Here is a 27,803-nt window from a genome sequence, read left to right as displayed (position 1 = left end):
TTTCTTTGAGTAGAGAAAGGCTACTGTTTTGTTTGAATTAACTTTATATCTAGCCATTTTGCTGAAGTTGTTTATCAAGTTTAGGAGTTCTCTGGTGGAAGTTTGGGGGTCACTTAAGTATACTATCATATCATCTTCAAATAGTGACATTTTGACTTCTTCCTTTCTAATTTGTATCCCTTTGACCTCCTTTTGTTGTCTAATTGCTCTGGTTATGACTTCAAGTACTATGTTGAATAGGTAGGGAGAGAGTGGGCAGCCTTGTCTAGTCCCTGATTTTAGTGGGATTGATTCAAGTTTCTTTCCATTTAGTTTGATGTTTGTTAATGGTTTGCTGTATATTGCTTTTACTATGTTTAGGTATGGGCCTTGAGTTTCTGATCTTTCCAAGACTTTTACCCTAAAGAGATGTTGAATTTTGTCAAATGCTTTCTCAGCATCTAGTGAGATGATCATGACTTTTTTTTTTTAGTTTCTTTATGTAGTGGATTATGTTGATGGATTTCTGAATATTGAACCATCCCTGCAGTCCTGGAATAAAGCCCACTTGATCATGATGGATGATTGTTTTGATGTGTTCTTGGATTCGATTTGCAAGAACTTTATTGAGTATTTTTGCATCAATATTCATATGAGAGATTGGTCTGAATTCTCTTTCTTTGTTGAGTCTTTGTGTGGTTTAGGTATGAGCTAAACAAACAATTCTCAACTAAGAAAACTTTTTAGGTGGCCAAGAAGCACCTAAAGAAATGTTCAACATCCTTAGTCATCAGGGAAATGCAAATCAAAACAACCCTGAGATTCCACCTCACACCAGTCAGAATGGCTAAGATCAAAAACTCAGGGGATAGTAGATGCTGGTGAGGATGTGGAGAAAGAGGAACACTCCTCCATTGTTGGTGGGATTGCAGGCTAGTACAACCACTCTGGAAATCAGTCTGGCAGTTCCTCAGAAAATTGGACATATACCTGAGAACCCAGTTATGCAACTCCTGGGCATGTACCCAAAAGATGCTCCAACATAAAACAAGGACACATGCTCCACTATGTTCATAACAGCCTTATTTATAATAGCCAGAAGCTGGAAAGAACCCAGATGTCCTTCAACAGAGGAATGGATACAGAAAATGTGGTACATTTACACAATGGAATACTACTCAGCTATTAAAAACAGTGAATTCATGCAATTCTTAGGCAAATAGATGGAACTAGGAAACATCATCCTAAGTGAGGTAGCCTAATCATAAAGAACACACATGGTATGCACTCACTGATAAGTAGATATTAGCTCCTAAGCTCAGAATACCCAAGATACAACTCACAGGACACATGAAGCTCAAGAAGAAGAAAGACCAAAGTATGGGTACTTCAGTCCTTCTTGGGAGTAACAAAATACTCAAGGGAGCAGAGACTGGAGAAGGGGCTGTCTGAAGACTGTTCTACCTGGGGATCCATCCCATGTGCGGTCAACAAACACAGACACTATTTTGGATGCCAGAAAGTTTATGCTGACAGGAGCCTGATATACCTGTCTCCTGAGAGGCTCTGCCAGAATCTGACAGAGGCAGATGCTCACACCTAACTATTGAACTGATCATGGGATCCCCAATGGAGGAGGTAAAGAGGAGACTGAAGGGGCTGAAGTGGTTGGCAGCCCCATGGGAAGAGCAACAATACCAACCAACCAGAGCTCCCAGGGTCTAAACCACCAGCCTGGAAACATGCATGGAATGACCCATGGCTCCAGCTGTATAGACAGGAGGATGGCCTTGTCAGGCATTGGTGGAAGAGGAGGTCCTTGGTTCTCTGAAGGCGGGGTGCCCCAGTGTGGGGGAATTCAAGGGCGGGGAGGAGGGAATGGGTAGATGGGTGGGGACACACCCTCATAGAAGCAGCGGGAGGGAGGACAGGATAAGGCTTCCTGGGGTTGGGGGGAAAGGGGAAAGGGGATAACATCTGAAATGTAAATAAGAAGAATATCCAATTAAAAAAGAATGAATGGCAGTACATGTAGCGACTTGGTTATCCCACAGGGTGTTTGTGTATAGTCATTGAGTCCCCTAGTCCTTTTTAATTAGTGCTTCATTATGTCCTCCTCCCTACATGATCTGGATCCTAACACATCCTAAGTATAATAATCTTAGATTGGATACCACACTGACAGTATGTAACAGTAGCAGGGAAATTTAAATTAGCACGGGTTAAGTCCCATGTTTGCTGTGGTAATCCTTATCAGTTTATCACTGAGGTGAGGTGAGCCAGCAAGTCAGGTCTTGCATGCCAGAAAGAATTGCACTGGTCCAGTAGATGCAGATCTCTGCCAACCTGTAGCTAATACCAACACTCTGGTGCTTCACTGTGCTAGTGGAGAGTGCATGGAGGGCAAGCGACAGTACTGCTTACTCTATTCCTGACCATTCTAATGAGCACAGGATGTGGTTTTAAAAATTAAGGCATGCTTAGTACCCTCCAGGACTGCACAATCTCATGGTGCCTCCAATGCTGCTCACTCAGGAGGCATGTTGCTGAAAAGCACAAATTTAACAGAGTGTATTTTATCTCCTCCGGTGAATGTGCAACACCATTGCCTTGACTGTAATAACCTGGGTCATGAGAAACTATGGCATGCAGTCAGCTGCACTTTGAAGAACACATGCTCACAATGTTTTATAAACTTTATCTTGGTCAATACTTACTGACACTTTTACTTTCTCCACTCTCCCCACCGTGTGTGTGTGTGTGTGTGTGTGTGTGTGTGTGTGTGTGTGTGTGTTGTGTTACATACCCCATGCATGGAGGCCAGAGAAAGAGGCATCAGAGTCTTCCTCCATCATTCCCTCTTGTTTTTGAGACAGGGTCTCTCTCACTGAAACTAAAGCTCACCATTTTGACTGGATTTCATGACAAACAAGTTCTGAGATCTGCCTGTTCTGGTCCTACCCAACACAGGGGTTGTAAGCATGTGTTGCTCACATGCTAAGCCATGCATAGATTTTACATGGGTGTTGAGGATTTGAACTCAAGTCCATTAATGTTCACAGCAAGCATTTCTTCCCATAGATCCCCTACCCCATACCTTTTTACTCTCCTTACAACAGAAATATTTGTTTAATTTTTACAAAATAAGACACTGAGGGATCACACTAAGAGTTCAAAACCCAGTACACAATTATGTATCAATTTGAACTAGATAATCCATTTTATAATGGAAAGTTGCAATGCCACTCTTACCACAGGGCCATATTGCATATGAGCTGATGTGGACAAGGCTGTTGGTAGCCTTAACAATCGCAATAACTCACTGTAACGTTTGACTTTCTATTCATACCTAAAGACAACCTTAAAAAGCCCTCAGACCTCTGAGGGTCTGAATAAAGCAATAAATAATCCATGATGTTTTAACATCTAACCTTCTGGGTTCAGATTAAAACAGATTGTTTGAACTCTTAGATTTGTTGTTAAGTGTAACATCAGCTAGCTAACACTTAGCAGGGGCAACATCATGCTGATGTGTGTCAGTGAAGACTAAGTCCTGCATTGTGGGGTTTCTTAGGACAAGCGTAGATGTCACGTTATAGTGAGGGCAGACACAAGACCCTGAGCCCATAATTGTCACCATCAAATTGGCTCTTCCCCACTGAGTCTCATGCTTAGCAAACTTATTACTTGCTGAGACAAAGGACTTAATTGGCTCTCCCAGGGAGTTTAGAACAATGCCAGCCACAGTTAGTTCTCCAGTTCCCCGTGAAGGACATTCCCTCATGGCCTCGAAGCTTGCAGAAACCTTCACCAAAGGCTTTGGATAAAACATTATTGGGTGAGTTTACCCCAAGGTCTTAACAATTCACATGAGTATGTTGTAATTTAATAGCCCACTGGACATAATACACATCCACAATGCCCCTGGATGCTAGGCATTGAGCTTTCTTCTGAAGCATAATAATAAGTTTATAATCATTAACATTAATCCTTCCTTTTACTCATTCAGCAGATGTTTATGGAGTCTAACATTGAGTCCAATAAGTACTTCTGGTCAAATATCATTCTGACTCCTCACATCACTATCTGTTCAGCCTGTTCTGTTTTAATGTTTGTTTTTGCCAGTTACTACACTATGCTGTCAGAACCAAGAAAAGATGTAGTCCCTGACCTGAGAAAGTTTGCAAGTGCCACAAAGTGTCAAATAAGTAACCAGGCAATGACGTGTGACTCAGTAGACCTCTCTGTCGTGTGAGGTGAAGCAGGAGTGTTTGGGAAAGATCCAAGCCAGAGTCCCTCTATGCCAACCTCTAGAACAACACATCCCACCAAGGAGAAGCAGATAGATGAGAAAAGCCATGAGTAGATGGGAAACTCCACATTGTAGAAGTTAAAACCTGAACATGAAAACATTGGCAAATGTAATGATTCATTTCTTAATAACCCATTCACTTACCACATTTTATTGAAAATAATGACACCAGGTTTCCACTTAGATTGTGGAATATTCAGTGCCTTCTTACTTTTAATTTATTACTATTGTGTGTTTGAGTGTGGGTGCAATTGTGTAGCATTGGCATACATGTTGGGGACAGAGGAGAACTTAGAATCAGTTTGTCTTTCCATTCTGGGTTCTGTTGATGGAACTCAAGTCACCAGGCTTTTGTGACAAGAGCTTTTACCAGCTGAGTGATCCTCACAGCCCCAAGAGTAGCTTTTGCTATAGGAATTTTGGAAGAGGGTTGTCACCAGCTGTACATGGCCTGTTTTCAGAGATGACACTGATGAACTATATTCATGTCGTCCCTTGAGAAGGTGTTGATAGACACAGAACAATTTGAGTTCTTGGCAGAAGAGACTCTTAGGGCTGACTTACAATATTACATTAAAGTCTCATTACTCAGGATAATTTGAGTAGGAAAAAAATACTTTGAAGCCTAGTGCCATTCAATATGCAGACCCCTGAGCATAACAATTTTCATTTAAAACTGTGTTAATTGACAAAACTGCAAATCAAGTTTCTCGGTAACATTTTCATGATGTCAGTACCCAGTAGCACTCTGCTTACACACTGAACAGTGCAGAAAGCCATCATCTCCCTGCTGCAGACAGGTCTGGGGGCAGCAGAGGTCTGGGGGCAGCTCTACACCATTCAGAAGGACATCCCATTGCTGCACAGAGGTCTGGGAGTAGCTATACACAGCCCGGTAGCATCATGTACTCAGGGAAGAACTTTAAAAATAATTACACAATGAGATCTTTTCTTTTTTAATATGATCTTATTTTCTTTAAATGGCAAAGTTCTTTTTTTTAATGAAAGAAGACACCAACATTTTTAAAAATCATTTCACATATTTTCTGTAAGAATCAGAGAAGACTTGATGAATGGGCTGACAGTCATGTCCCTGGACTTGAGTAGCAGGAAATTCCCCAGCTGTCAGAGCAGCCTGCTACAGGCAAGACTGACCAACCATCTAAAAGTGGCAAGCTATGGTACCCACATTTAAGTAGAGGTGATAATGAGAACCCTCATGACCAAGAGTAGAGCAGAGGAAACTCCAAAGGCTTTAAACTATGAAGAATAAAAAATGGGCTTTTCAGACACACTACCAAGAGGCAGATAAATTACTCTCACATTTGATCTCACAACATGAAAGAGCTATTGAAGGAGATGCTGGGGACAGGTATCAGTTTAACCCTTTCTGAGGACAGTCCCTCTACACCCACCAGGAGACCTGTAATTGAACACATTCACTGGACTGATTTCTGTGCATGTCCTGGAGCTGAATCAGCACAAATTAGTCATCAGGTAACAGTCATAAAATTAATGAAAGCAAGCATCTATCTCTTTGGCAGCTCTAACTTACTTAATCCTTGGAGGAACTAAAAATAGTTCAGAATAACCAATGAAGGGATTCCAGTCCCATACTTGGTGAACTAAGAAAGATGCTTTGATATATAAGAACACAGTCTAAACAACAAGGAACCATATAGCTGCTTTTGGAAAAGAACTTTTCTCTGATGTGGTGGTGGTAACAATCTTCACATTGCCTAGTGAGAACATCAGCTGATAGAGCTGTTTAGGAACACGGCTTTACTAATATGAGCTAGTTGAAAGTATTAATGTCATTTGATAGGTTATTTTCACCCCTTAATATACCATAAATGTCTCACTTATAATATACAAAAAATTCCCATTAAAAATATTCTTTGAAGAATTTCAAATAACCTAAAATTGAGAAGTGATTAAGTAAATCACAGTAAATGCAGTCATTAAAATGTGTTAACACATAGTTTTAATAACATGGAAAATGCTTAATTGCTTAATGCTTTAATTTATGAAAAAACTCCATAATCATATGTCAACATAGGCTCAATCATAGACAGAAAAGAGAAATTCTCAAAATATTTTAACAAATATTTTGACAAATATCATTCACCTGTAATTTATTTTCCAGACTCATGGGAAAGAAGCAGACAATCGCTTTCCATAATTGATATCAAAACCAAAAAAAAAAAAAAAAAAAAAAAAAAAAAAAAAAAAAAAAAAAAAAAAAAAAAAAAAAAAAAAAAACAAACAAACTAAAAAGTGTCAGAGGAGATGACTCTGGTCACTTTAACTCATTTTATGGATAGGATAGTCTTTTTCTTAAAAATAGTATTTTCCATTTTCTAATTCCCTTTTTTTTTCAATTTCTACAAAGAATGAGTATTAATTTTGCAATTGGTAAAATTGGGTCTTAATTCAGAATAACCCAAAAAAAGCAGTAAATTTAAGTTACATTGAGTGTAACTTCACTGGATCTGTGAGATTAGGAGAATAGACAAAATTCAGCGGATGTAGATTTTGGTACTGAAGGAGGTGCTGTTGATAATTATAGCAGTAGGGACATGAAACTTGAAGTGGCCACTTCCTGTAGTCAGGCAGGACCAGCCCCCCCCCCCAATGGATAGATAAGGACACCAACCCACCCACAAAACATTCAACCCACAATTTGTCCTGGATACAAGAAATACAGGGACAAAGTTAGAAAAGTTAGAGCACAAACAGAGGGAACTGGCCAACCAATGACTGGCCCAACTAAAGACCCATCCCATGGGCAGGAACCAATCCCTGACACTACTAATGATGCTCTGTTATGCTTGCAGACTGGAGCCTAGCATGGCTGTCCTCTGAGAGGCTCTACCCAGCAGCTGACTGAAACAGATGCAGAGGCCCAGAGTCAAACATTGGATAGAGCTCAGGGAGTTGGGGAAAGGAGCAAGGGTCCCAGAGGGGTGGGAACTCCACAAGAAGACAGAATCAAATAACCTGGACCCTTGGAGACTGAACCACCAACCAAGGAACATACAGGGACAGGACCTAACCACCCTGTGCACATATTTAGCAGATGTACAGCTTGGTCTCCCTGCAGGTCCCCCAACACCTGGAGCAGGTGCTGTTCCTAAAGCTGTTACCTGTCTGTGTGGAATCTGTTTCCCAACAGGGATGCCTTGTCTGGTCTCAGTGGGAGAGGATGTGCCTAGCCCCTCAGATACTTGATGTGCCAGGGTGGAGGCATACCCAGACAGGGCCTCTACACTCTCAGAGAAGATGGGGAGGGGGTTGGGGAAAGGGGCTGTGAGAGGAGGAGGATCAGGAGGAGGGGAGGCAGTGATCAGGACTTAAAGTAAATAAATAGACAGAGAGAGAGAGAGAGAGAGAGAGAGAGAGACAGAGACAGAGACAGAGACAGAGAGACAGAGAGACAGAGAGAGACAGAGAATGTCATCCCAAAGCTGGTAAGGTACAAGCCAATGCTACTTCACCACATACTAGAGCCGGAATGTAGAATAACCTTTAAGTCTCTCCTCCTTTAGTGTAGAACATTTTTAACCATCAGAGAATAATGTGTTATTTGCCATTTTCATTATCATTATATTGAAAAAGGAGGGACTCTGGAGCAAAAAAGCCCATACCAACTGTGGCTTATTTTTTTAAATGGTAATAATTACAAATTCATCCCAGGCTCAGACATTAGTACTTGCTTTGAATGATTTTCCAAAGTACTTGAATTTATACCTTTATCTAACATGATACTTTGAAAAAAAAAAAAAACACTTAAAGAATCCATATACTTACCTTTCAGGTGATGTGGAAATCAGAGGTTGAAAACAGAGAAATACAAAGCAATCATGAGTCTACAATGCCATGCTGCAAGGATCTGAGAGGATCGTGACCTGGAAGGCCATGCTCCCAGACAGGACAGGGGGATTGCATCAATGTGCAGCTCCAGTGCAATCACGAGTGTGAGCTGTCCTCTCCCAGTTAACCAACAAGTACTTCTGCAGGATTAAGATTCAAAATCCTAATGTTCCTAATACATATGTTTCTAAAGCAGCACAGATGCCTTCTTACCTGTCTAGTGCAGTGGTAATCCATGCACCATAACATCGGTGCATTAACCTTGTATTTATGACACTGTAAAATCTTGAAAGTTGTTACACTTACTTGTTTATGTGAGTAAATATGCGTGTGAGCTTGTGGTGGAGCTGCTGTGAAAGTCAGAGGACAACCTGCAGGAGTCAGTTCTTTCTTTCCACCACATTGGGATCAGGAATCAAACTCAGATTGGTGGCAAACATCTTTTCCCACTGAGCCATCTTGCCGGCTGGACACTGTGGAGTTTCATCCAGTCTGTCCTCCAGTCTGTTTTCTGTAGTGTTGTGTGTATCTGAATACATCAAACATCCTGAACTACATGCTCCCTTGTTCCTCTGTGTTCTCTCTGTTCACTGCATAGACCCAACTGTCCAATGGAGAGGAAATAATAAAGATAAATTTAGTACAAACTGCCTACTCATCATTATAGGTAAAGGAGGAAGTCAGTCCAGGGGTCCTGTCGAATCCCATGCACATTGGCTTTAGATGCGTCTCCTCTCTCTCAGTCTTTCTGGAATAAGTGAAGTTCACGTCTTTATTTTGCAGCCGCTGCAGCAGCAGATATGGCGTACCACCACGTCAGACCTCCCATCGGCTACTCCATCCCCAAGTCCCTCTCATCTCTGCTGATGCGGGGCTGGAATGCATGTCCCGAAGTGAGTGAGTTTGTTTCTTCTTATGAAATGTGTGGTGCTTCACAGCCTGTTACAGAGTGTGGATGAAACGTCTATATCCAGTGTGTGCTGGAGCAGACCAGTGGGAAGAATGCCCTTCTGTGCTTCGGTCTCTAATGGCCCCATGAAGTCTGAGCAGCTTGATGGCTTTGTTATTGCTCTCTGGTTTTGAAATGTCCCTCACAGTTGGTTAGAAAAAAAAAAAAAAAAAAAAAAAAAAAAAGTCTTGTGTTTGAGAGGCGACACACAGCCTTATTCCAGCTGCAGTTTGGTTGGCTGTGCTTGAGTCACACTGATGAAGCAAACTTGCAGGAAAGCCCAGGAGATGATGTCTTCAGCAGCAAGCTGAACCCAGGAAGAGCAGCCACAACGGCTCTGTCTCTGGGCACTCACAGGTTGACAAGTGAGTCTGTATTGTCTCTCACACACTGGGAGACAGCGGTGCCTAAGATGGTCTCTGCTGTGGCAGTCTCCCATCTGCTCAGATCTGGTCACAGCATCACAGGTCCAAAGAGTGGAGGGCTTGGCCTAGATTCTGAGCTCCTTGTCTATAACTGCACAAAAGATTTCCACTGTTCACACCAGCACGTCTGCTCTAGTCTTTTCTTCAACAGCCTTGATGGCTCACTCTTTCTAAACATTTTAACTCCTCAACAAGGAAGCAGATGAAGTGAACTGCTCCTATCTCAAAAAGTGCCCCAAAGACAGTCTCATAGAAGGATAAGGCCCTACTAGACATGGGAAAGAAAGTGTATGATCTTGCCAATGGGTTTTCTTCTGTATTTTGTTTTTATTTTTTGTTCAAGGAAACACCTAAATCATGTCATTGCCCAACCCACCATGTCCGTAGTCCCTTTCAGAGAAAAAGTAAATGTTCTCACAGGATGTGGTTTGAGTATCTCCTTTACTGGCCACTCAATCTGCTGTGTGTTGTGCTGAATTTAGAAATTTCTCATAACTGGCAGGTTAACACCATAATAGCAGAGTTTGTCTTGTTTGTTTGGTCTGGTTTCATTCATTCGTGTAATCCTAGAACTCAGAACCATACTTTGTAAGTGCTCAAAAAGGTAATATCTGTTGAGTAAATAAACAAATGCTTCTTGTCAGCACCTCCAATTCCATGTCTAGAGTTTGGTGTCTGGAAAGATTCATATAAAAAATTGCATGATTTAAAATAGTTTGAGGAGAGGTCTTGCAATGTGAACCCTGAGAACTTTAACTAGAGATAAATTTACTGAATACCTTATCCAGAATTTTCTGCAGGAAGAGAAGAGAGTTGTGTCAAATATATCATGAAATTTATTTGCTCTCTCTCTCTCTCTCTCTCTCTCTCTCTCTCTCTCTCTCTCTCTCTCTGTGTGTGTGTGTGTGTGTGTGTGTGTGTGTGCGTGTGCGTGTGCATGTGCGTGTGTGTGTGCGTGTGTGTGTTCAGTAGAAATGTTGTATTATTAAAGAGTGAATTTCATCAGCACAGCACACAGGCTGGCTCTAGTTTCAGGCAGAAAGATGGAGACAAGGTGTCATTGAACAGTGGAGCTACCAAGCATTATAACATTGAGCTTTCACTCTAGTGAGTCCAGCCTTGACTCTGAATGTGATGATGCTCTGCAATTTCCATTGTCTTTACAATGGCAAGAAAGGTCATGACCATATCAGGGTGGGTGGTAAGGTGATTGCAACAGGAGACCAACACTCTCATTTTTTTTCCTTCAACACTTAGCTTATTGAGTCTCTACTGCTGAATCCTGCAGTGTTGTCCATGGATCTGAGGACTTTAACTATTATGTGGAGATTAAATAAATAAACAGAGTTACATGGAACAATTTCAGTAAAAAAATGAGAAACCCTTCATACCTAACAAATATGTTTCTAAAAAAAAATCCATTATGTAATTTTTCACTTCTTTGGTGGTAAGATTAAAATTATCTATAATTTCTTGTATAAATTCATATTGCAGCTACAAAGGCTGACCTTATTTACCAAAGCTGGCCTGGTCTACATCGCAAATTCTAGGCCATTAATACATTTAGAACTACAAGCCAAGATTAAGGAAGACTCTATGAAAACACAAAATAAGGACAGAGAGTGTGGGTCCTTGAAGTCATCCCAGAAATGACATTTGGTCTAAAATCAAAATCCAAAGACCAGCATTCACCGAGTAAGGATCTGGTCAGAGAATGAACTCATGAATGCCGAGAGAAAACATGTACACCTATTGTGAGCAAAGAGATGAAGGGTTTGCTGGTTTTGACAACTCTGAAGTCAGTGTCAGGTTAAACCTCTAGACCAGGTGGCATTTGATAAAAAGATCTTTAGATGCAGATGACCACCACTATGCCATTCTGCCCGTTGCCTCATTTCCACATTCATTTTTCAAGAATTTCACACATGAGAACTGTATCAACATCATTTCCACTCCATCCTTGCCCCTCTGAAACTCCTACCTAGTCACGCCCAGACTCCCTCTCAAAACTCATGACACAATCTAAGCCCCCAATATCCCAAATTCTGTGGTACTGGCTTAAATATCTACACTGAATAAAGGCATTTCCAGACAGTAACAGAAATATATGGAAGTTTGTTTTGTTGTTTTGTTTTGTTTTTTTTTTAAACAGGGTCTGTGTAATCATGGCTGGCCTGGAATTTGCGATGTAGACCAGGCCAGCTTTGGTAAATAAGGTCAGCCTTTGTAGCTGCAATATGAATTTATACAAGAAATTGTAGGTAATTTTAATCTTACCACCAAAGAAGTGAAAAATTACATAATGGATTTTTTTTTAGAAACATATTTGTTAGGTATGAAGGGTTTCTCGTTTTTTTACTGAAATTGTTCCATGTAACTCTGTCCATGAGGTACCTCTGGGTTCTCTTTGACTGTTGGGCAGCACATTATTTGCTTCACCCTCATGTCTTTAAGAAAGTAGAGATTCTCCAGGCCCCCATCCTCAGGCTCAGAATGAGCATCCCTGGGATGCAGACTGAAACTATGCCTTCCACAAGCACCCTAGCAGTATGTGCCCCGGTAGAGACAGATCTGAAGCATGAAAACTGAAGCAAAGGTTGTAAGGTCAGAACAGCCCCCCCAGGGGCTGCTGGCACTGTGATCCAGTTGATTATAACAAGCACTTGTGTGGTTGCCATGGGGATTCGGAGGCTAAAAGAAACCTACGATCTATTACAAAAGACACAGCCTAAGAAAGAGGTGACAGTGTGCAGGGGGCCATCTCTGCTGCCTTCTGAGAGGCAGCCAGTGAAGAAGAGGAGGTTTCACCCCTACAGTTGTAATACTGGTAGCAGCAGCAAGAAGAGAGAACAAGGCTAAAGACTCCTCATTACAGAGCCAGAACTTTTGAGGCATTAGGAAAAATGAAAGATTATACAGAAACAAAGCCATCGCCCCATCCCCCTCTCCAAGAAAGCTGTCAGTCAGAACAGAGGAGAGTGACCATACAGGACGACAGATAGGTGTTCCTCTCACCTCAGAGGTGTTTCCTACAATGAAGTGGTATCAGGAGAGGAGGGAGAAACAAGCATGTGATAAAGGAGTGAAGCCCAGGAAGAGAGGGTAAATGAAAACAGTTAGGGTGAGAACTGAGTCAGAGATGTCTGACTCTTGCCAAGACAGAGGAAGCGGGTATAGGGCTCTCAAAACGAGAATGTTTTATCACTTGCTGTCAGATCCACCCAGGAAGTAGAAGTGCAGTGGGTGCCAAGCGGTGACTGAATGTCCAAGCAACCCCTTAAGCTCATTTAATATTATAAACATCAAGTAAAGCTGAAAAGACAGAGAGGCCAGGACAGCTACAAAGACGAGACAGAGGATATTTTGTGTTTAATCTCCTCCCTACTCCTACTACACAATGTAAACTATAGTATTCTGCTCTGTGAACATATAGGCTAAACATCTTACTTGGATATCAGTAAAAAAACTGCCTGAGCAGACCTGTAGTTTCCAGGTAAATGTGACTTTCAGTGATCGAGGGCTATTCATCATTGCTGCGAAATCCAGTATTTATGAGCACATTCGGTTCCTCTGTGCAAGGAGGGGTGCTCTCCGCAAACAGCGGTGGCAAGCTCAACTGGAGAGATCAAACCTCCAAAGACTCACGATAATGGTTATTTGGTTTTCAAAGACTTATATTAATAACAACTGGCAATAACGCTCATTAAAATTCCTTTTGTTCTTGAGCGGCTGTGCTGCTTCTGAAACCTGTTTGCCCTTCTGAAAGGAAGGGAGCCGAGCTTGCCCTCTTCTGGACTTAGAGGGTTTTTCAAATTTTACAGTTGGCCTGGAAATCTTCAATTATTTCCCCTTAGAGAAATAGCAGGTTTTTTAAGACTTCTACTTAAGATCTAAGAAAATTATCGACAAAGCGATTACAGATGGGTAAAATTTACCACTCTGCAGTACAATTAACAAACACGGCTGAATTTTCATTACACCATAATTAAGAAAACAGATCAGGCGCACATGAATCTGTCCTCATCAGTGCAGAAAGCAAGGTTGTAATAGCACTAATTGAGACGTGCATAACAATTTCCATAAAATAAACGTCACATACAAAATGTTCTCTTCATGTTGAACCTTTCATTCGTTTAAAATGTTTCAAGTCTTTGGTTGATTTTGCAGGACTAAGCAAAAGTTCTCATCATCCCATTCCTTGAAGGAGTCTATTCATTCAACTATAGGAAGCCTACTCCAGGCTCCATCTTGGATTTCTATGCTATAGCTGACTATGAACGTTTTATCACTGGGAATGAAGAATTACTGGGAAACTATGCCCTGAACACTGTGTGTTCAGTGTCCACAGAGGCTAGGGATATTTTTGATCCTCCAAGAAGACAGCCTAGACAGGAAATGAATGTTATGCAACTTGTTGTTTCTTACTCTCTACTTCTAAAGGTGTTGGGTAAGAGTCCCCAGTAAACGGTGTGTCTACTGACGTCTTCAAGCAGGGCTTTCAGCTCCATTTTCACTGTTTGGAATTAGAGGCACCCCATTTTCTGTCTCAGAATGAGTGACATTTACCTCCTGTGGGAGGTAAGGAGCTCCTGGTGTCCCCCCTGACTCAGCAGCTTCCCTGTGTTCCCTGTCGTCTCTGTCTGGTTGGTTATCTCCAGGGTATCTGCAATGAGGCCCTCCATTGTGAGTTTGCTGATCTCTCTCCCTCTGTATCATGTTAGTTCCGACTTTACTCAAGTCTGTAGTAGAAATCATCTCCTTGTCAGAGCTGGGATAGCGCAACAGAAGTTTCTCCTTCCCTGAACCTTCAAGTGTCTGCTGTCTTTCCTCTGTGGGGCCCTTCTGTGTTGTCCAGCTTTGTGCACTAGAATTTGCATTCCTCTCCTGGAATGTGTGTCTCTGTGTTCCCACCACCGCCTGAATCCCTGCTGGTTCTCCACCATTACCGCCTGGTGATACACTGTTGCTGTCTGCTCCTCTTCTGCTGCAGTTTTGCTGGTGTGGAAGACAGTGGGGCACCATGAATGGCAGGGTATTGTAGGGTTGTATCCAGGCAGTGGGAGAGGATACACCATCCTCTATGCAAGAAATCTTGTTTTCTACGTCAGTCTCTTTCCCATTTGTAATACAATTTTCCACTCTTCCCTGGGATACTTTGAATGTATTCGTTAATGGTTTTTCCTCACTTCCAAGCTGTTCATGGCTTGGTTTTTGCCCTTCCTGTTGTAAAGCTTGATTCTCAGCCAAACTGTGATCTTTGCTGAAGGTGTCAATCACCTGGTCACCAAGGGACAAAGTAAACTGGTTTAACTCATTGATCTTTAATTTGTCCTGGTCTGTGTGTTGAGTGGACACCATCGCTGCATGGTCAATAACCTCCCTGGTGTGTTGAGTTCGTAAAACACTATTCTCTCCATTTCCCAAATTGGCTGTGGAGGGGTGGAGAACTTCCCCTGGTGGACTAGAGACATTTCCCATTTGCTCAGGCGAGAGAAGAGGATGTGAACACTGGTGTTCAGCGACCCTGACTGAGGGCTGAGGCGCCATTAATAAGCTCCCATTAGGAGCATGGCCCATGGGGCAGCAGTTGCCCTGCTCAGAACCACGATGGTCTACAGACAAGCTGTCAGCTCTGAAGGTGCCATTTCTTTCCTGATAAGGGATCTGATCTAGAGCGTGTTCCAGTGGCACCTTTGAACAAGTGAGCTTAGCATGGCTGCTCCTCTCTGGCAGCTGAGATTTGACAAAAGACACAGATTTTACTTTGAATTGTCTCTCAGAAGTTCTGGCTGGTTTCTGGGGAGGTAACCTTGCTTTCTTATGTCTCTTGGTGGGTTCTGATGTGGATTCCTCCGGGTGGACCCTAGTTTTTCCAAAGGGGTGCCGATCTACCTTTATTCTTAAATTCTGTCCTTTTACTTTCTCCCTCAGATGAGAGGACTTGGGTCTCTTCTTTTTCAGAGCCTGTTGCTCTGGAAGCTTTTCTCTTGCTTCCTTGACCTCCTCCAGGCTGCTACTGTTTTTGAGATCCAAGGAAGTCGGGTGTTGGCTTTCACTATCTCCCTGTCTCCAGGAGACCGGTGTTTCTGCTGACACCACCAGCTCTTTTGCCCTGACTAAATCAGGGTCCTGGAATTTAACTCTCTTTGTAGAATATGCCTTCTTGATTTTTGCTGACAACCTTGATTTGTCTTTGTGCCCCTGACTCCTGAGAAATTTTTCTATTGCTCTGTTAATTTGAATTTGCTGCTTCTCAGATTCTGTGTGCTCTCTTCGATCTGGCTTCTCTCTCATAAAATCTTGAAATGCATCCCAGGATACATATTTGCAGGTAAAGGAAGTGTTGGGATGAGAATTTGTAGGCTTGCTCTGCTTTAAAGGGTCCTGATGGTGGTCATATCCCGCCCTATGTCTGTGGGCAATCCTGCCTACAGCACATTCCCCTGGCTCTCTCCGCTTGGAGGATGAGCTGGTGATGAAAAGTCTCTGTGAAGCATTGTCTCCTCTTCCTATTGGAGGCTGCCATGATTTGTTTGTTAAATGCTTCCCAAGACTCTCTCTTGCCAAAGCTGAGGTGGATGTCACATATCTGCTTCTAAATGTGTCACTGCTCATATCTGCTGAACAATAGGACACAGGGATTTAGCACTAGGCACACTTGTAGTGTCCCAACCAGCCACAGGTCTATGAGCCTTATGAAAATTGTAAAATCACTCCTTTACTTGTGGTAATTCCTAAGTATTTCCTAAATTTATGCTGATGGGGTGAAAGGACCCTTGGCTATTTGGTGTGCTTGCAACTATGTTCTTCATAGGCACCTGTCAGTCAGCTGTGATGCTGACTTAGAAACTGTGCCATTATGATTGTAAATGACATACATGCCAGCTCATACTTAGATTCCATTATGGTTATATCACCTGTAAAGATGGCTGACATCTGAATCCTTTTCAAATGGCACAATAGGGTTTTCTTATTCATTTCCCATTTTGGAAATGGAAATACAAATTTGGCAGAATGTAGATGAAATATTAAGCAAGGTCCAGGCCTCAAGCAGAGTAACCTAGACAACAACAACAACAAAAAAAAAACACCTGTTGCCTTAATGAAGGCAGAAAGCCATATTTTATTTTACTTCCCACAAAGTAATGCAATATCCACTAAAGATTTATTAATAAGTGGGTAATTTGGGATATTGCCTGGTAGCAATATCTACCTGTGACTTTACCATAGATAATATATTATTAATAATATACATTCGCTAATATCAACAAAAACCTAATTTTAGTTTTGCTTATAGGAAAAACTAGGCAAAGTGATAAATATTATACATTTGTTAGCTCATTTGATATGAATAAGAGCCATGGTCTGCTGTACAAGTTCTGCCGTCTTAGGACCATTAAGAGGAAAGAAATACATTTGAGTGTTGGTTTTATTTCCACAGTTCCTCATCAGGACCCATACCAGCCTATCTCATTCTTATCTACCATGAGTAGAATACATCTCACCAGCCTGCTTCCTCTTGTTTCATGAAATTGTTTAAATAGAGGGAAAAAAGAAAAAGGAAGAACTCCCATTAATTAAGCAAAAGAAGAGGTGACCCAAATCCAGGCTAGAATGTCACCATACCATAAGGCACACTTGTAGGTGACTTTGATAAATCTGCTGGCACAGTGAGGGCTGGTGTGGATCGTGAGTGTCCTGTGGAAAAGTTGATAGTCTTCATTGAATTCTCATAAGTTCTAGAAACTGAAGGCAAACAGCAAGAAATACTCGCTAAAGTAGGTGATTTCTGGCACTTTCTCTACCTGGAGAAGTCCCATGAATTTACAGGCATAAATTCAAACTTGTCTTCAAGATCAAATATGGTTTTGGCTTCCTTCCTGAATTCTTCCCTCCCACCCTGCCACATGGGATGCTACAGAACTGCAGATGTTTCCCCAAGGTCACCACTGATGTGACAGACCAAGAAGCCAGTGCTACAAAGGGTTAACTAATCATGTCCTCTTGTGTATTCTGTGTATATAACTCCCCCCACAGACAGACCAAGCAAGGCTTTAGGTACCTCTGAAAGCTAAAAGGAAATGAAAAAGCTAAGCCCTGATTTCTTATAAAGTAAAACCAATCTTTTCTGATTTCTATGGAAGCTGTTTTACTTGGCCATCTTTTTCTGGAGTCAAACCATCAGCCCCAAGGAACCAGCAAGAAATGCAGTCAGATAAACTCACATCCTGCCTTATGCCACATAGGAAATAAAATATAGTTTCATTCTTATCCTGCGGTGCCCGAATCCAGCCTTAGGGCCAGATCACCACAGAAAGTGTATCACATGATTCCTCTGTCATTCATTTTCCAACAGAAAATCCTGCTTCCTCGAAACCAGTTGAAATAAGTGGCAGAGCCTCTGTCCTGAGTAGCCGTGTAAGTGCAAGTGCACACTGCAGGGCATGAGAGCATTGCCTGAGAATTCAGGAAGGAAGGAAAGATGCTTGATTCATTGCTTCCACCGCAGTATTGGCATTACCTGTAGACAGCAGGTAGGTGCCATGGCCAGGTCCACTGGGCTCCCAACATGAGACAATGAATTAAGCCCTGACTTTCAAGAACTGAGAAGTTATCATGCTTGACAGCTCAGCAAGCAAAGTGTGTTTCTTGATATCATTCCTGAAATGAATCACTGGCATTAGGAGGCCATTCTTCTCAAATGCCATGTTCCAGGAAGGCTATTTGCTGCAAATTGGCGTCAGAGCTCAGAGGATGCTGGGATGAAAGCTGGTACTCACACTCTTAGAAACCTCAGACATATTGCTCTTGCGGATTCTCTTTCCTTTTTAAAGCATTCTTCGGTATTGGGTCTCAACATTCACTTTTCAGGGAGGAGAGGTAACATAGCTCACCCCACTGAACATACAAAACACATTCAGAGAGACTCACACTCAACCACATACACAGAGACATTTACTGGCACACAGATACATACACAGATACTCAGACATGCACATGTGTGCATTTATACAGTCACACACATATACTTGGACATGTACACATGTGTGTTTATACATACACATAGGTTCTCAGACAAACACATGTGCATGTTTGCACACACCTATGCATACAAATTATCAGACATGCATATGTTGTGCATGTTTATATACACACAGGTTCTCAGAAATTCATGTGTGTGTTTATACATATACAGATACACACATTCTCTCTCTCTTTCTCTCTCTTTCTCTCTCTGAGTACCTTTATATCTTCAAAAAAGGAAGAAGCAGAGTAAACAGACTACAATGAATTTTATAGCACTTCTCTCAGCACTGTGGGATTTTCTAACAGACAAGCTCACCTATTGTTCTTGTTCCGTGGTGGGGCAGGATTTGAGACTGGACTTTTCCATGTTTCTGGTTATTTGGCTTTTCAGCTGTCTTTGAACAACATCTTGTCACTAAGTCTGCATCATAAAGAGCTTTCTTGTTCCCAGGAGGCCCCAAGCATCCTGTCTGTAGCAGTTCATCGCCCAGGCAAGAGCGAGCACTGAGTGCCCCATGGTCTCTCCCTTTCAGCTTTCTGAATGATACATCCAGGGCTGTGGACTTGGAGGCCAGCATTGCTTGATGGCTGTTTTCCTGTCTAAGTGGTGTTTCCTTTCTGGAGCCCACATCGGACATGACCTCTGTCTCATTTTCTCGAGTTAAGTGGCAATTACAGTACCCCACGGCACGGCCATTTCTTGCTTCATGAGCACACAGGGATTCATTGAGGGTTCTGCAACAAAGGTTTTTGGATGTGCGTTCATTTGCTCTGCCTTGTTGGAGTTTCCAGTTAAATATGACTAACCCTACACATGTAAGACCAATGGCTCCTGTGGCAAAAAAAAAAAAAAAAAAAAAAAAAGACAATTAGAAGAACACTATGGGAGAAGTGTGATTCTCACACATGTGAAGACAGAGGAATCACCTATCATCAGTCACCACAGGAAAACCATCAAGCCAGACAGTAGCTGTTTTGATTGACTTCATTCTACTGTGCAGTTTGTATATTAAGAATTCCAGGGTTAGAGAGGTGGATGCCTGGGTAAGAGTACTGTTTGCCCAAACTTTGGAACCTGAGATCAAATCCTCACCATTTGTGAGAAAATCTGGGTGTGGCCACATGTGCACTACACTGCACACATACACACATGATCTGATGAACATGCCTGTGTTGCCTGTTTCATGCCTGAACCTCTCAGCACAGTTTGAACCCCATGACCTATCACTTGGCTGTGCAGCTGCCTGGGTTTTCTCTGAAATATCTGTTCATTATCCCAGGCTCTCCGATTCTGGATACAACCAAGAGAAATCTGTTCCTGTTGTAACACCTCTGTCATCTGTGGGAAGTAATTTCTTGGCATTTTAGATTACTGATGTTGTTACACAAATGTTAAAGGAGCTTGTTTTTCTGGGAAGTCCATATCCCCCTTTGAGGGAGTTTGATGGCTGCTGTGTGGTCACTCTGTTTGTCTGGTCAACCAAGGAGTACAACCAGGAGTCAAAGAGCTGGTGTTCAATTCATCTGGAACCTTCTCTCAAATAGTTGTTGATAGCACAAAATCCACCACGTAGTCTTGGATGCCCATTAGTGGGCCTTTGTACTCCAGACTTAGAGAGCAATCACAGACAGACACACAGGGACACACATACACACACACACAGAGAGAGAGAGAGAGAGAGAGAGAGAGAGAGAGAGAGAGAGAGAGAGAGAGAAAGAGAGAGAGAGACAGACAGACACAGACACAGAATTTGAAGCACACAGACACATATACAGACACACAGAGAAATGTGTGTGTTCATGTACATACACACACAATCAGAAACACAACACAGAGAAACAGACACACACAACCCTCATTATCCTGTGTATATATTTTACCACTCACTGAGATAATTCTGAAACACACAGAGGAACCAATAACTCAAGAGATTTCTACTAATGGCCATACTGTGTATCATTCATCTGGTCAGCTATGATAGCCAATGCATTTTTAAATTCCGTTACTCTTAAAAAATTGAGTGCTATCTATCCCTTCCTTGGTATGGGGCAAGTACATAAAAGAGGAGATACAAGCCCTCCAAGAATTCAAAGCCCTCCAGCAACAATTTGCAGTGCTTGCTCTAAGTCTTGAGTCTGGTCAGAGAGGAGGTAGAGTCCAAATTTGCATCATACAGTGACTGACTCAGTGACTGTGCTCCACAGGCCCTGTGTGTGTGATTCCTAAGGTTCTCTGGCTGGTTCCAGCTTGGGGTTCTGGAAAAGCCCACTGGCAAATTTTTAAATACAAACATTCATTCTTTGAAAATTCCATACATATGTGTAGTGCTAGATTTTATAGATATATATATGGCACAAGATGGGGGCATTGTTCAGTTAGCTTGCCATGGATACTCACAAGCAGCACAGGCAGGTCAGAGGACAGTGTCTTCCCTATGTGGGCCCTGCAGATGGAGCCCAGGCCATTAGCTTGAAAGTGAGCGTCTTTACCCACTGAACCATCTCTCCTGTCCCCACTTGGTGACTTTTACAAGGAGGAAAAATACACAGATGTGAGTGCCCCAAGTGCTTACAGCTCACCATGTCTTTAAACCTTTTCCTTGAGTCTGAGATAACTATCCCATCACTGTGTAGAGAGCGTTACTGAAATAGAGGAAGTATAGCTCTGTTGCCGTCATGATAACAGGAAGTGTCCGTAAGAAGAGTTCATCTATCCAGGTTATTATACGAGCTACACAGCGACAGTAGTCCTTCATTCTCAGGCTCCTATCTCTATCTTACTCGGCTCTTCTGAAACAGGGAGTGCGGGAAACCTGTGCTAGGTCTGCTGACTCCTCCACACCGCTCACCTCTCTCTTCCACAACCCTCCCACTCTCTCAGCTGCTGTGGAGAGGACTCACACGCTCCAAGAAACCACACTCGAGGCTGGAAAGAAGAGGCCTACGTTCCCTTGCTGTACCTGCAAAGCCAAGCGCAGTGATGAGAGCCACGTCCTGCCCTGGGAGGAGGGGACGCCTGTCCTTTAGAGCCAGAGTGACATTTTGACCCTTGGAGTCACAGTTGGTCTCAGACAGCCTCAGCATGCTCTTTGCCTCAGCCACAGCCGGAGGGAACAACTCACAGTTTAGGTCCTTGGTATTATGGAGTGTGCGAGCTGGAGACTTCACGAAGTTTCTTAAAAAGCAGGCTAGCGGGTAGAGGTCACAGGTGCAGCTCCAGTGGTCCCCCTCCAAGTTCAGGAGACTCAGCTGCTTCAGCGGGGTAAAGGCATCTGGCATGTGAACTAACATGTTTCTAGAAAGATCCACTTCCTGTAGTTGGGGCAAGGGCTGGAAGGCATCCTTCTCAATGAAGGAGATGAAATTGTTAGATAAGTCCAGATGTCTGAGTCTGTGGAGGTTCGCACCCTTAAAAGAACTGCGTGTAAGGTTGGTGATCTGATTCCCATCCAGCAAGAGTCGGCTCAGGACCTTGGTGTTTCGGAACCAGGCTGCTCTCAGGCTGCGGAGGGCATTATGGCTCAGCACTAGGACCTGCAGGCTTCGCAGCTTGCTGAAGAACTGGGGATGTGGTTGTGGCCCAGAGACAAGGTTCGAAGCTTGGTGAGGCCATGCAGGGAGCCTTCCTGAATTCCATAGATAGCATTTCGGTTCAGGGAGAGCAGGGCCACGTTAACCAGAAGAGTCAGATTGGCACGTTCTACCGAAGAGAGGTCTCCATCCGTAAGAATTAGAACCCTGGTGGTTTCAGGGGCTGCTGTGGAGAAGAAAACACAAACTAGAGGCAAGTACATGCACAGGGTGGAGAAGAGAGGGAGTCCTGTCACTTGGGTGGGAAGAAACAAAATGAGAACAATCACAAGTTTGAGCAAAGCGGGCTCAAAGAACAGTGGGTTTTAGGGCCCCCCCCCATCTCCACAACAGGATGTTGAAGGAACAGAAGCCCGGTGTGTTCCTCAGTATGTGGAGTTAATTGGTTTGGGGGCTCACCCACATTGACGTTGTTTTGAAGGTGGCCTTTCCTAAGAGATCCTGATATGGTCCACCTCTACTATCCATGTAGACCTCTTCCCTCTTGGCAGCACATGGAAAAGTAGCCATGCAGAGGGGACAGCAACTCTGCCACCTCACCCCAGACCTGACTTGGTAAGGCTCCCTAATAAGACTTTTGTCAGTGAAGAATACTTATGCTAGAAAATCATTTTTTTTCCAATTTCTCCAACATAAAGGTATAAGCCAGGGTGGGAAGGGGGAGTCTTTTTTATCTTTCTTTCTTCCTTTCTTCCTTTCTTCCTTCCTTCCTTCCTTCCTTTCTTTCCTTCCTTTGCTCCAGGCTAAAGTTGTCAACTTAGTCAGATCTATATTCTCTCCAGACAACTGAAGGGTCTGTCAGCAGGGTCCTCATTAAATAGAGGCCATCTTGGCCTCCTGTCTGATATCTGTTCCCTCCAATGAAGTCCTTCCTGTGATGACAGGTGGTACTGGGGCTTCCAACTGTTAAATCCCTTCCCATAATCACCTCTGAGCCTTAGCTGCTCTGTCTTTAGAAACCAAAGCATTTTAACTCAATAAAGATGCACTGTAATCAGGAGTTATTGTGGCACATCTTTATCATGCTAACGTTGTTCTGACTGCAGATGACAGTATCATGAGAATGAAAGAGCTCACTGTCCCCTGGAGGTCTGAAGGTGATATTAGAGCCACCAGCCATGGAGGAAGCAAATCCTACTCTCCTGGGAAATTCAGGCTGCATGGCTGAAACAAAGGGATAAAAATATAAAAGACAGAGGAAGCTCAGAGTACCTTCCTTGAAGAATCCTTTCCCTCCTAGCAGCACACACAAGCTTAAGTTGGGGCACTTTCTAAAGCACACGTTACCTATCATTTAAATTCTATTAATTCTGGCCAGTTTGGCATTTCTCTACTACGGCTGTCATGTCTGAGAAATTCGGGGGAGTTCGGTGTTTGTTGGGTGCTCAGTGCTTTGGGATTTCAGACCCTCACTGAACAAACTCTGGTTTCTCTACGTCTCATGCAAGGAAACAATGGCTACCCAGTAACTTTCTGACACCGCATTCATAAAGTCTAGCCCCACGAGAATGGCTTCCTGTGTATAAGGACACATGGAAGAGCAGCCATGCAGAGGAGACACCAACTCTGCCACCTCACACACACCAGGGAAGCCTGCTCACAAGGTTGGTAGCACATTGTACCTGCTTTCGGTGCTGACCAGAAGAAACACTGCGTGACTACCATGAAACTCTCCCTTCAGACAGGATGAGAGCGTCTACCTCTGAGTTACCAGAGAGCTCTGAGATTTTAGAAATGAAATTATCTTCCTCACTCTGTCTTTGCTCGGGCTCATTTTTGAAGATTTTTTTTATCCCTTCCATGAATATCAGGATGTAAATCACATTCTCCTCAAATCTGTTAATAAGGTGTCTTATTAAATTGTTGACTTAAGCGAGCAATATGTAATGAATACAGGCGGCAGCTCTTGTTAGCATTTCTACAGCTCATTTACTGGAGAGAGAGAGAGAGAGAGAGAGAGAGAGAGAGAGAGAGAGAGACTTTCAAAACGAAATGGGCTTTGATAATAATCAGTTTTGCTAGTATGTTGGTTAGTCTTGCAAATGCTGAACAACTGTAGCTCAGGACTCGGAATCATTTACATTTTCTTCAGTGGATGGTGAGGCTCGAATCTACACAAGGCCTGGACTGAAAAAATTCAGTAATCAAAACTCTCCTTTTGTCGTTTTCGTTTTTAAGTAACTTCATAGGGTGCAGATATTCTTTTGTAATAAAAACATCTCAGTTGGCCCTGAAGGTATTGACCTGTTATTGGTTGTGACAATGAGGGAAATGACAGACAATAAAAGGTTACAAGTCCCCTAGTTGAGTAAGATCTGCTCTTTGGAAAGGCCTCTTTCTGGATGATGTCAGGGCAGTCAGTACAACAGCAGGCACAACACAGCACACTGCTGGGTGCAGATAGCAGCTTATTACCTACTATGTAGGTTAGCTGGTGACACAGGGTTACATCTTGGGTGCATACCACACAGGATGCAGGACAGGCTGCCGTCACTTGCAACATGAAAGCAAGAGGTAAGAGCCATCCGCCTGAGAAGAGAGCAGAGAGCAAAACCCATGAGAATGTGGAGTCTACCAGCAGGCTGGTGTCTGTTGCTTAGGAGTTGACCTTTTTAATGGTGGCTGCTTTTTAAGGAATACCATGGTGTCCTCAAAAGCGTGAGAAGCTCTTGTTTTAAATATAAAGTGAACTGTTAACACATTTGCTCATGAGCCTGAGAACTCATACCCAGAACATTCCATTAGTAAGTAACTAAACAACTCAGGGTCTTGGCAGAGCACTTCAGAGTTTGCAGTGTGTTTGCCCAAAATATCATCTTATTATTACTTTTTTGATTTTGCATGTTCTTTGAAGCTTAAGAAATGGAAGCTGAAGGTGGTTAATATCTGGATTTGCACAGATAGGAGGTGTGAACCCCAAAGTCTTTTAAGGTGTGACATGTGTCTCTGATGCTGAAGTCCATCTCGGGCTCCCAGCCTCACACACCTGGAAGGGAACCATCTCCATCACTACAGACATAGGTGTCCAGACCATAGGACTTAGGAGATGAAGACCTTAATTCTGCCTAGTGTTAAAGTCAGCTGTGCTATTGACCAATGGCGGCACTTTCATGAATTACTTCATTTTTCTTATGTTTTGCTTTTCCTATATTAAATACAACCACTACCACCACTGACAACAACCTGTCAGCCGTACAGAGTTAGATGAGATGCTCTGAGAACAATAAATGTTGGAGTTGTCCATGATGCTGCCTTTCTAAGCCTCCCCACTGAAGCTAGCATCATTTCAAGCTTCCTTCAAAAGGGTATCTTAAAAGGAGTTCCTTGGTGCATAGAAAGAGAGAGAGAAAGAAGGAAGAAATAAACATGTAATATAAACTTGTTACATAATATATAAATATGTTATATAAACTTCATGTGATAAATTTTTGAGGAAAAAATAAAACATATAGTTATTAATTCAATTTTTAGTTCAATGAGGGTTTTAACAAATATTTCAGATTCAAGGCCCAGATTATGACCTTTATACTTTGGGGATCAAGATGTGGGTGGATCTCTGCCTCATCGGGTGTACATTCTGTGCTGTGATATAAGCAGCAAACAAGGGAGCATGAGAATAGGTACGAGGTACCTGACAGTGAGGGATGCTATTGAGTAAATACAGCATAAAAGAAGTTAGAGAGCCCGATCTCGGGCTGAGCAGGCAGGCAGGCAGGCAGGTTCTCTCATAAAGCACCATTTAAACATAAGGTATGAGAGAGAAAGGTACAGGAAGTCCTGCTGAGGAGAATATCAAGTGCAAATGCCCCAAGGGTGGGGTGGACTTCACGCTATGGGTGGAGTAGATGATATGAATTCAGTCTAGTGAGAGTTTTAGAGAAATGTTCAGATTCAAGGCCCTGATCATGGCCCTTTCAAGTTGGGGATGGAGATGTATGTGGAGCCATGCCTCACCAGGTGTGAAGGCTATGCACTGGCACAAGAAGTGAACAACCGAATATGAAAATAAGTGTTTCACGCAGATGGGAGATGTGGTGGGCCACACACGAGGGGTGTGGTGGACTGCACTGGACGGATGTGGTAGACCCCACACAGGTTTAGTATGGCCAGGTGGGAATCTGCAGGAGGAAGAGTAGGTAAGAGATCACAGGACAGGTTGCTACTTGTCTTGGAGAAAAATACAAGGACATTGTTTTTCACTTATGCAAATGAGATGGGATGTGATTACAGGCTTTTGTGAGAAGCACTGCTTGATCTGAGGTGCATGCTTACATGACATTACCTTGTCTGTTGTCTGGATCATGCTTTTAGAAAGTTGCACTAATAGAAGAATATTTAAATAATGTCAGCAGGACAAGATGTGGCTCTGACAGCAGAGAGATAGGTTGAGAATGAAATTTTTATTTTAATGATCTAATTCGACTTAACAAGAGTGAACTCAAACCTATCCGGTAGACAAATCTAAATCTACAAGAATAAATAAACCACTGCTCACCTTCAAAATGCCTTGTAGCTAGTGGTATGGATATGGATTCACCCAGTTCTAAGAGATACTAAAACAAATCTAGCAAAAGATAGAGAGCTCTTTTATGGAGTCACTTACACACCAAAAGGATGTGTTTTATTAGTTGGATCTCCACAGTGTGGCAGTTTTCTCTCAGGCGGAGAATAAAAGTCAGACAATTCTACTGTGACAGAATATTCAGAATAAGGCCTTATGATCCATAAATGTGACCTCAGCTCATTTCTTGTGGCCTTACCAGGCAGCAGAGAGTATAGCCTATGTGTGTGGTTCAAGGCTTAGGTAGTTCACACAGGATCCTGGAGTCACTTGACCCTAGGATCTCTTTGATCTAGGCTGCCTGCTAGTGACAGGCACTCCAGAATGGCCCATGAGACATCACCCCCTCTCCAGGGGAGCGCACAGAACACGTAGAGACAAGGAACTATTCTATCTCTGCTTTTCTTCTGTCTTATCCTAGACAAAGGGTATCCTGTGGGGACTGTTTTCTCATGTGCAGCACAGAGGAATTAGTAGAAACATGAGCCTATGATGGCCAGGAGAAAACTAAGCATCCAGCTTGTGAGCTACCTATGTCAGGCACCTTGATTCCAGTACAATGAGACTCAGGAAAGAACTGACTAATCTGTGATGGGCTCATAAACCATAGAAATTACAAGGTAAAAACAATGTTCAAAACATACAATTTGCTAGAGACCCCTAAATCTGAAGTCACTAGTTATACAGTAATGGACATTTTATTGCAATGGCTCTGAACTCTGACCCCTTGATTCTGATTACTCACACTACAGGGATTTGAATTCCTGTGATGCATTTTGGGATATCTAAGCTCAGAATAAATGCTATTACTAACAAGAGAGTAAAGGTTTAAGACTTCCTTTGTGTCTGTGCCTTCGGGGTTCTACATGGTTTGCTTGTGCTCCAGGATACTCTTTACAATTTTCCAGCGTTTGCAGTGTTTATCAGTGGGCAGGTTGATCATGGTGGCTGTAGATAAACTTTGAAGGAAAATCTTTGTAATTTCACAGTACACTAGATGCAAACTCAGTAAAGAAAGAAGTCATAGGCCGTTCTGTGCTTAGGATCTCAGTAAGTAGACACTGTTGTCATTTACTGAACCAGGGA

General features: G+C 42.7%; 2 protein-coding genes across 4 annotated transcripts in view; one reads left to right on the top strand and one right to left on the bottom strand.

The window, feature by feature from the left end:
- The window catches only part of Tnni3k (TNNI3 interacting kinase), a 252,768-nt gene that overhangs the window by 175,674 nt on the left and 49,291 nt on the right, over positions 1–27,803 (top strand). For 2 of the 3 annotated variants that reach the window (XM_076933435.1, XM_034499991.2), the window contains one exon: positions 8,948–9,057. In XM_076933435.1, coding sequence (XP_076789550.1) covers positions 8,948–9,057 — 110 coding nt within the window. Of the gene's footprint in view, positions 1–8,108; positions 8,178–8,947; positions 9,058–27,803 lie in introns of those variants that run through there. The other variant, XM_076933436.1, reaches the window with a different exon arrangement.
- Lrrc53 (leucine rich repeat containing 53) lies at positions 14,024–24,659 on the bottom strand. The gene is given in 5 exon segments (XM_034499863.1): positions 14,024–16,155; positions 18,882–19,397; positions 21,526–22,125; positions 22,128–22,322; positions 24,572–24,659. Coding segments are annotated over 5 exon segments (3,531 nt in total).

This window comes from Arvicanthis niloticus, chromosome 4 (assembly GCF_011762505.2).
Source record: "Arvicanthis niloticus isolate mArvNil1 chromosome 4, mArvNil1.pat.X, whole genome shotgun sequence".
NCBI lineage: Eukaryota > Metazoa > Chordata > Mammalia > Rodentia > Muridae > Arvicanthis > Arvicanthis niloticus.
The sequence above is the reverse complement of the archived record's forward strand: the minus strand, read 5'-3'. Positions and strand labels throughout refer to the sequence as shown.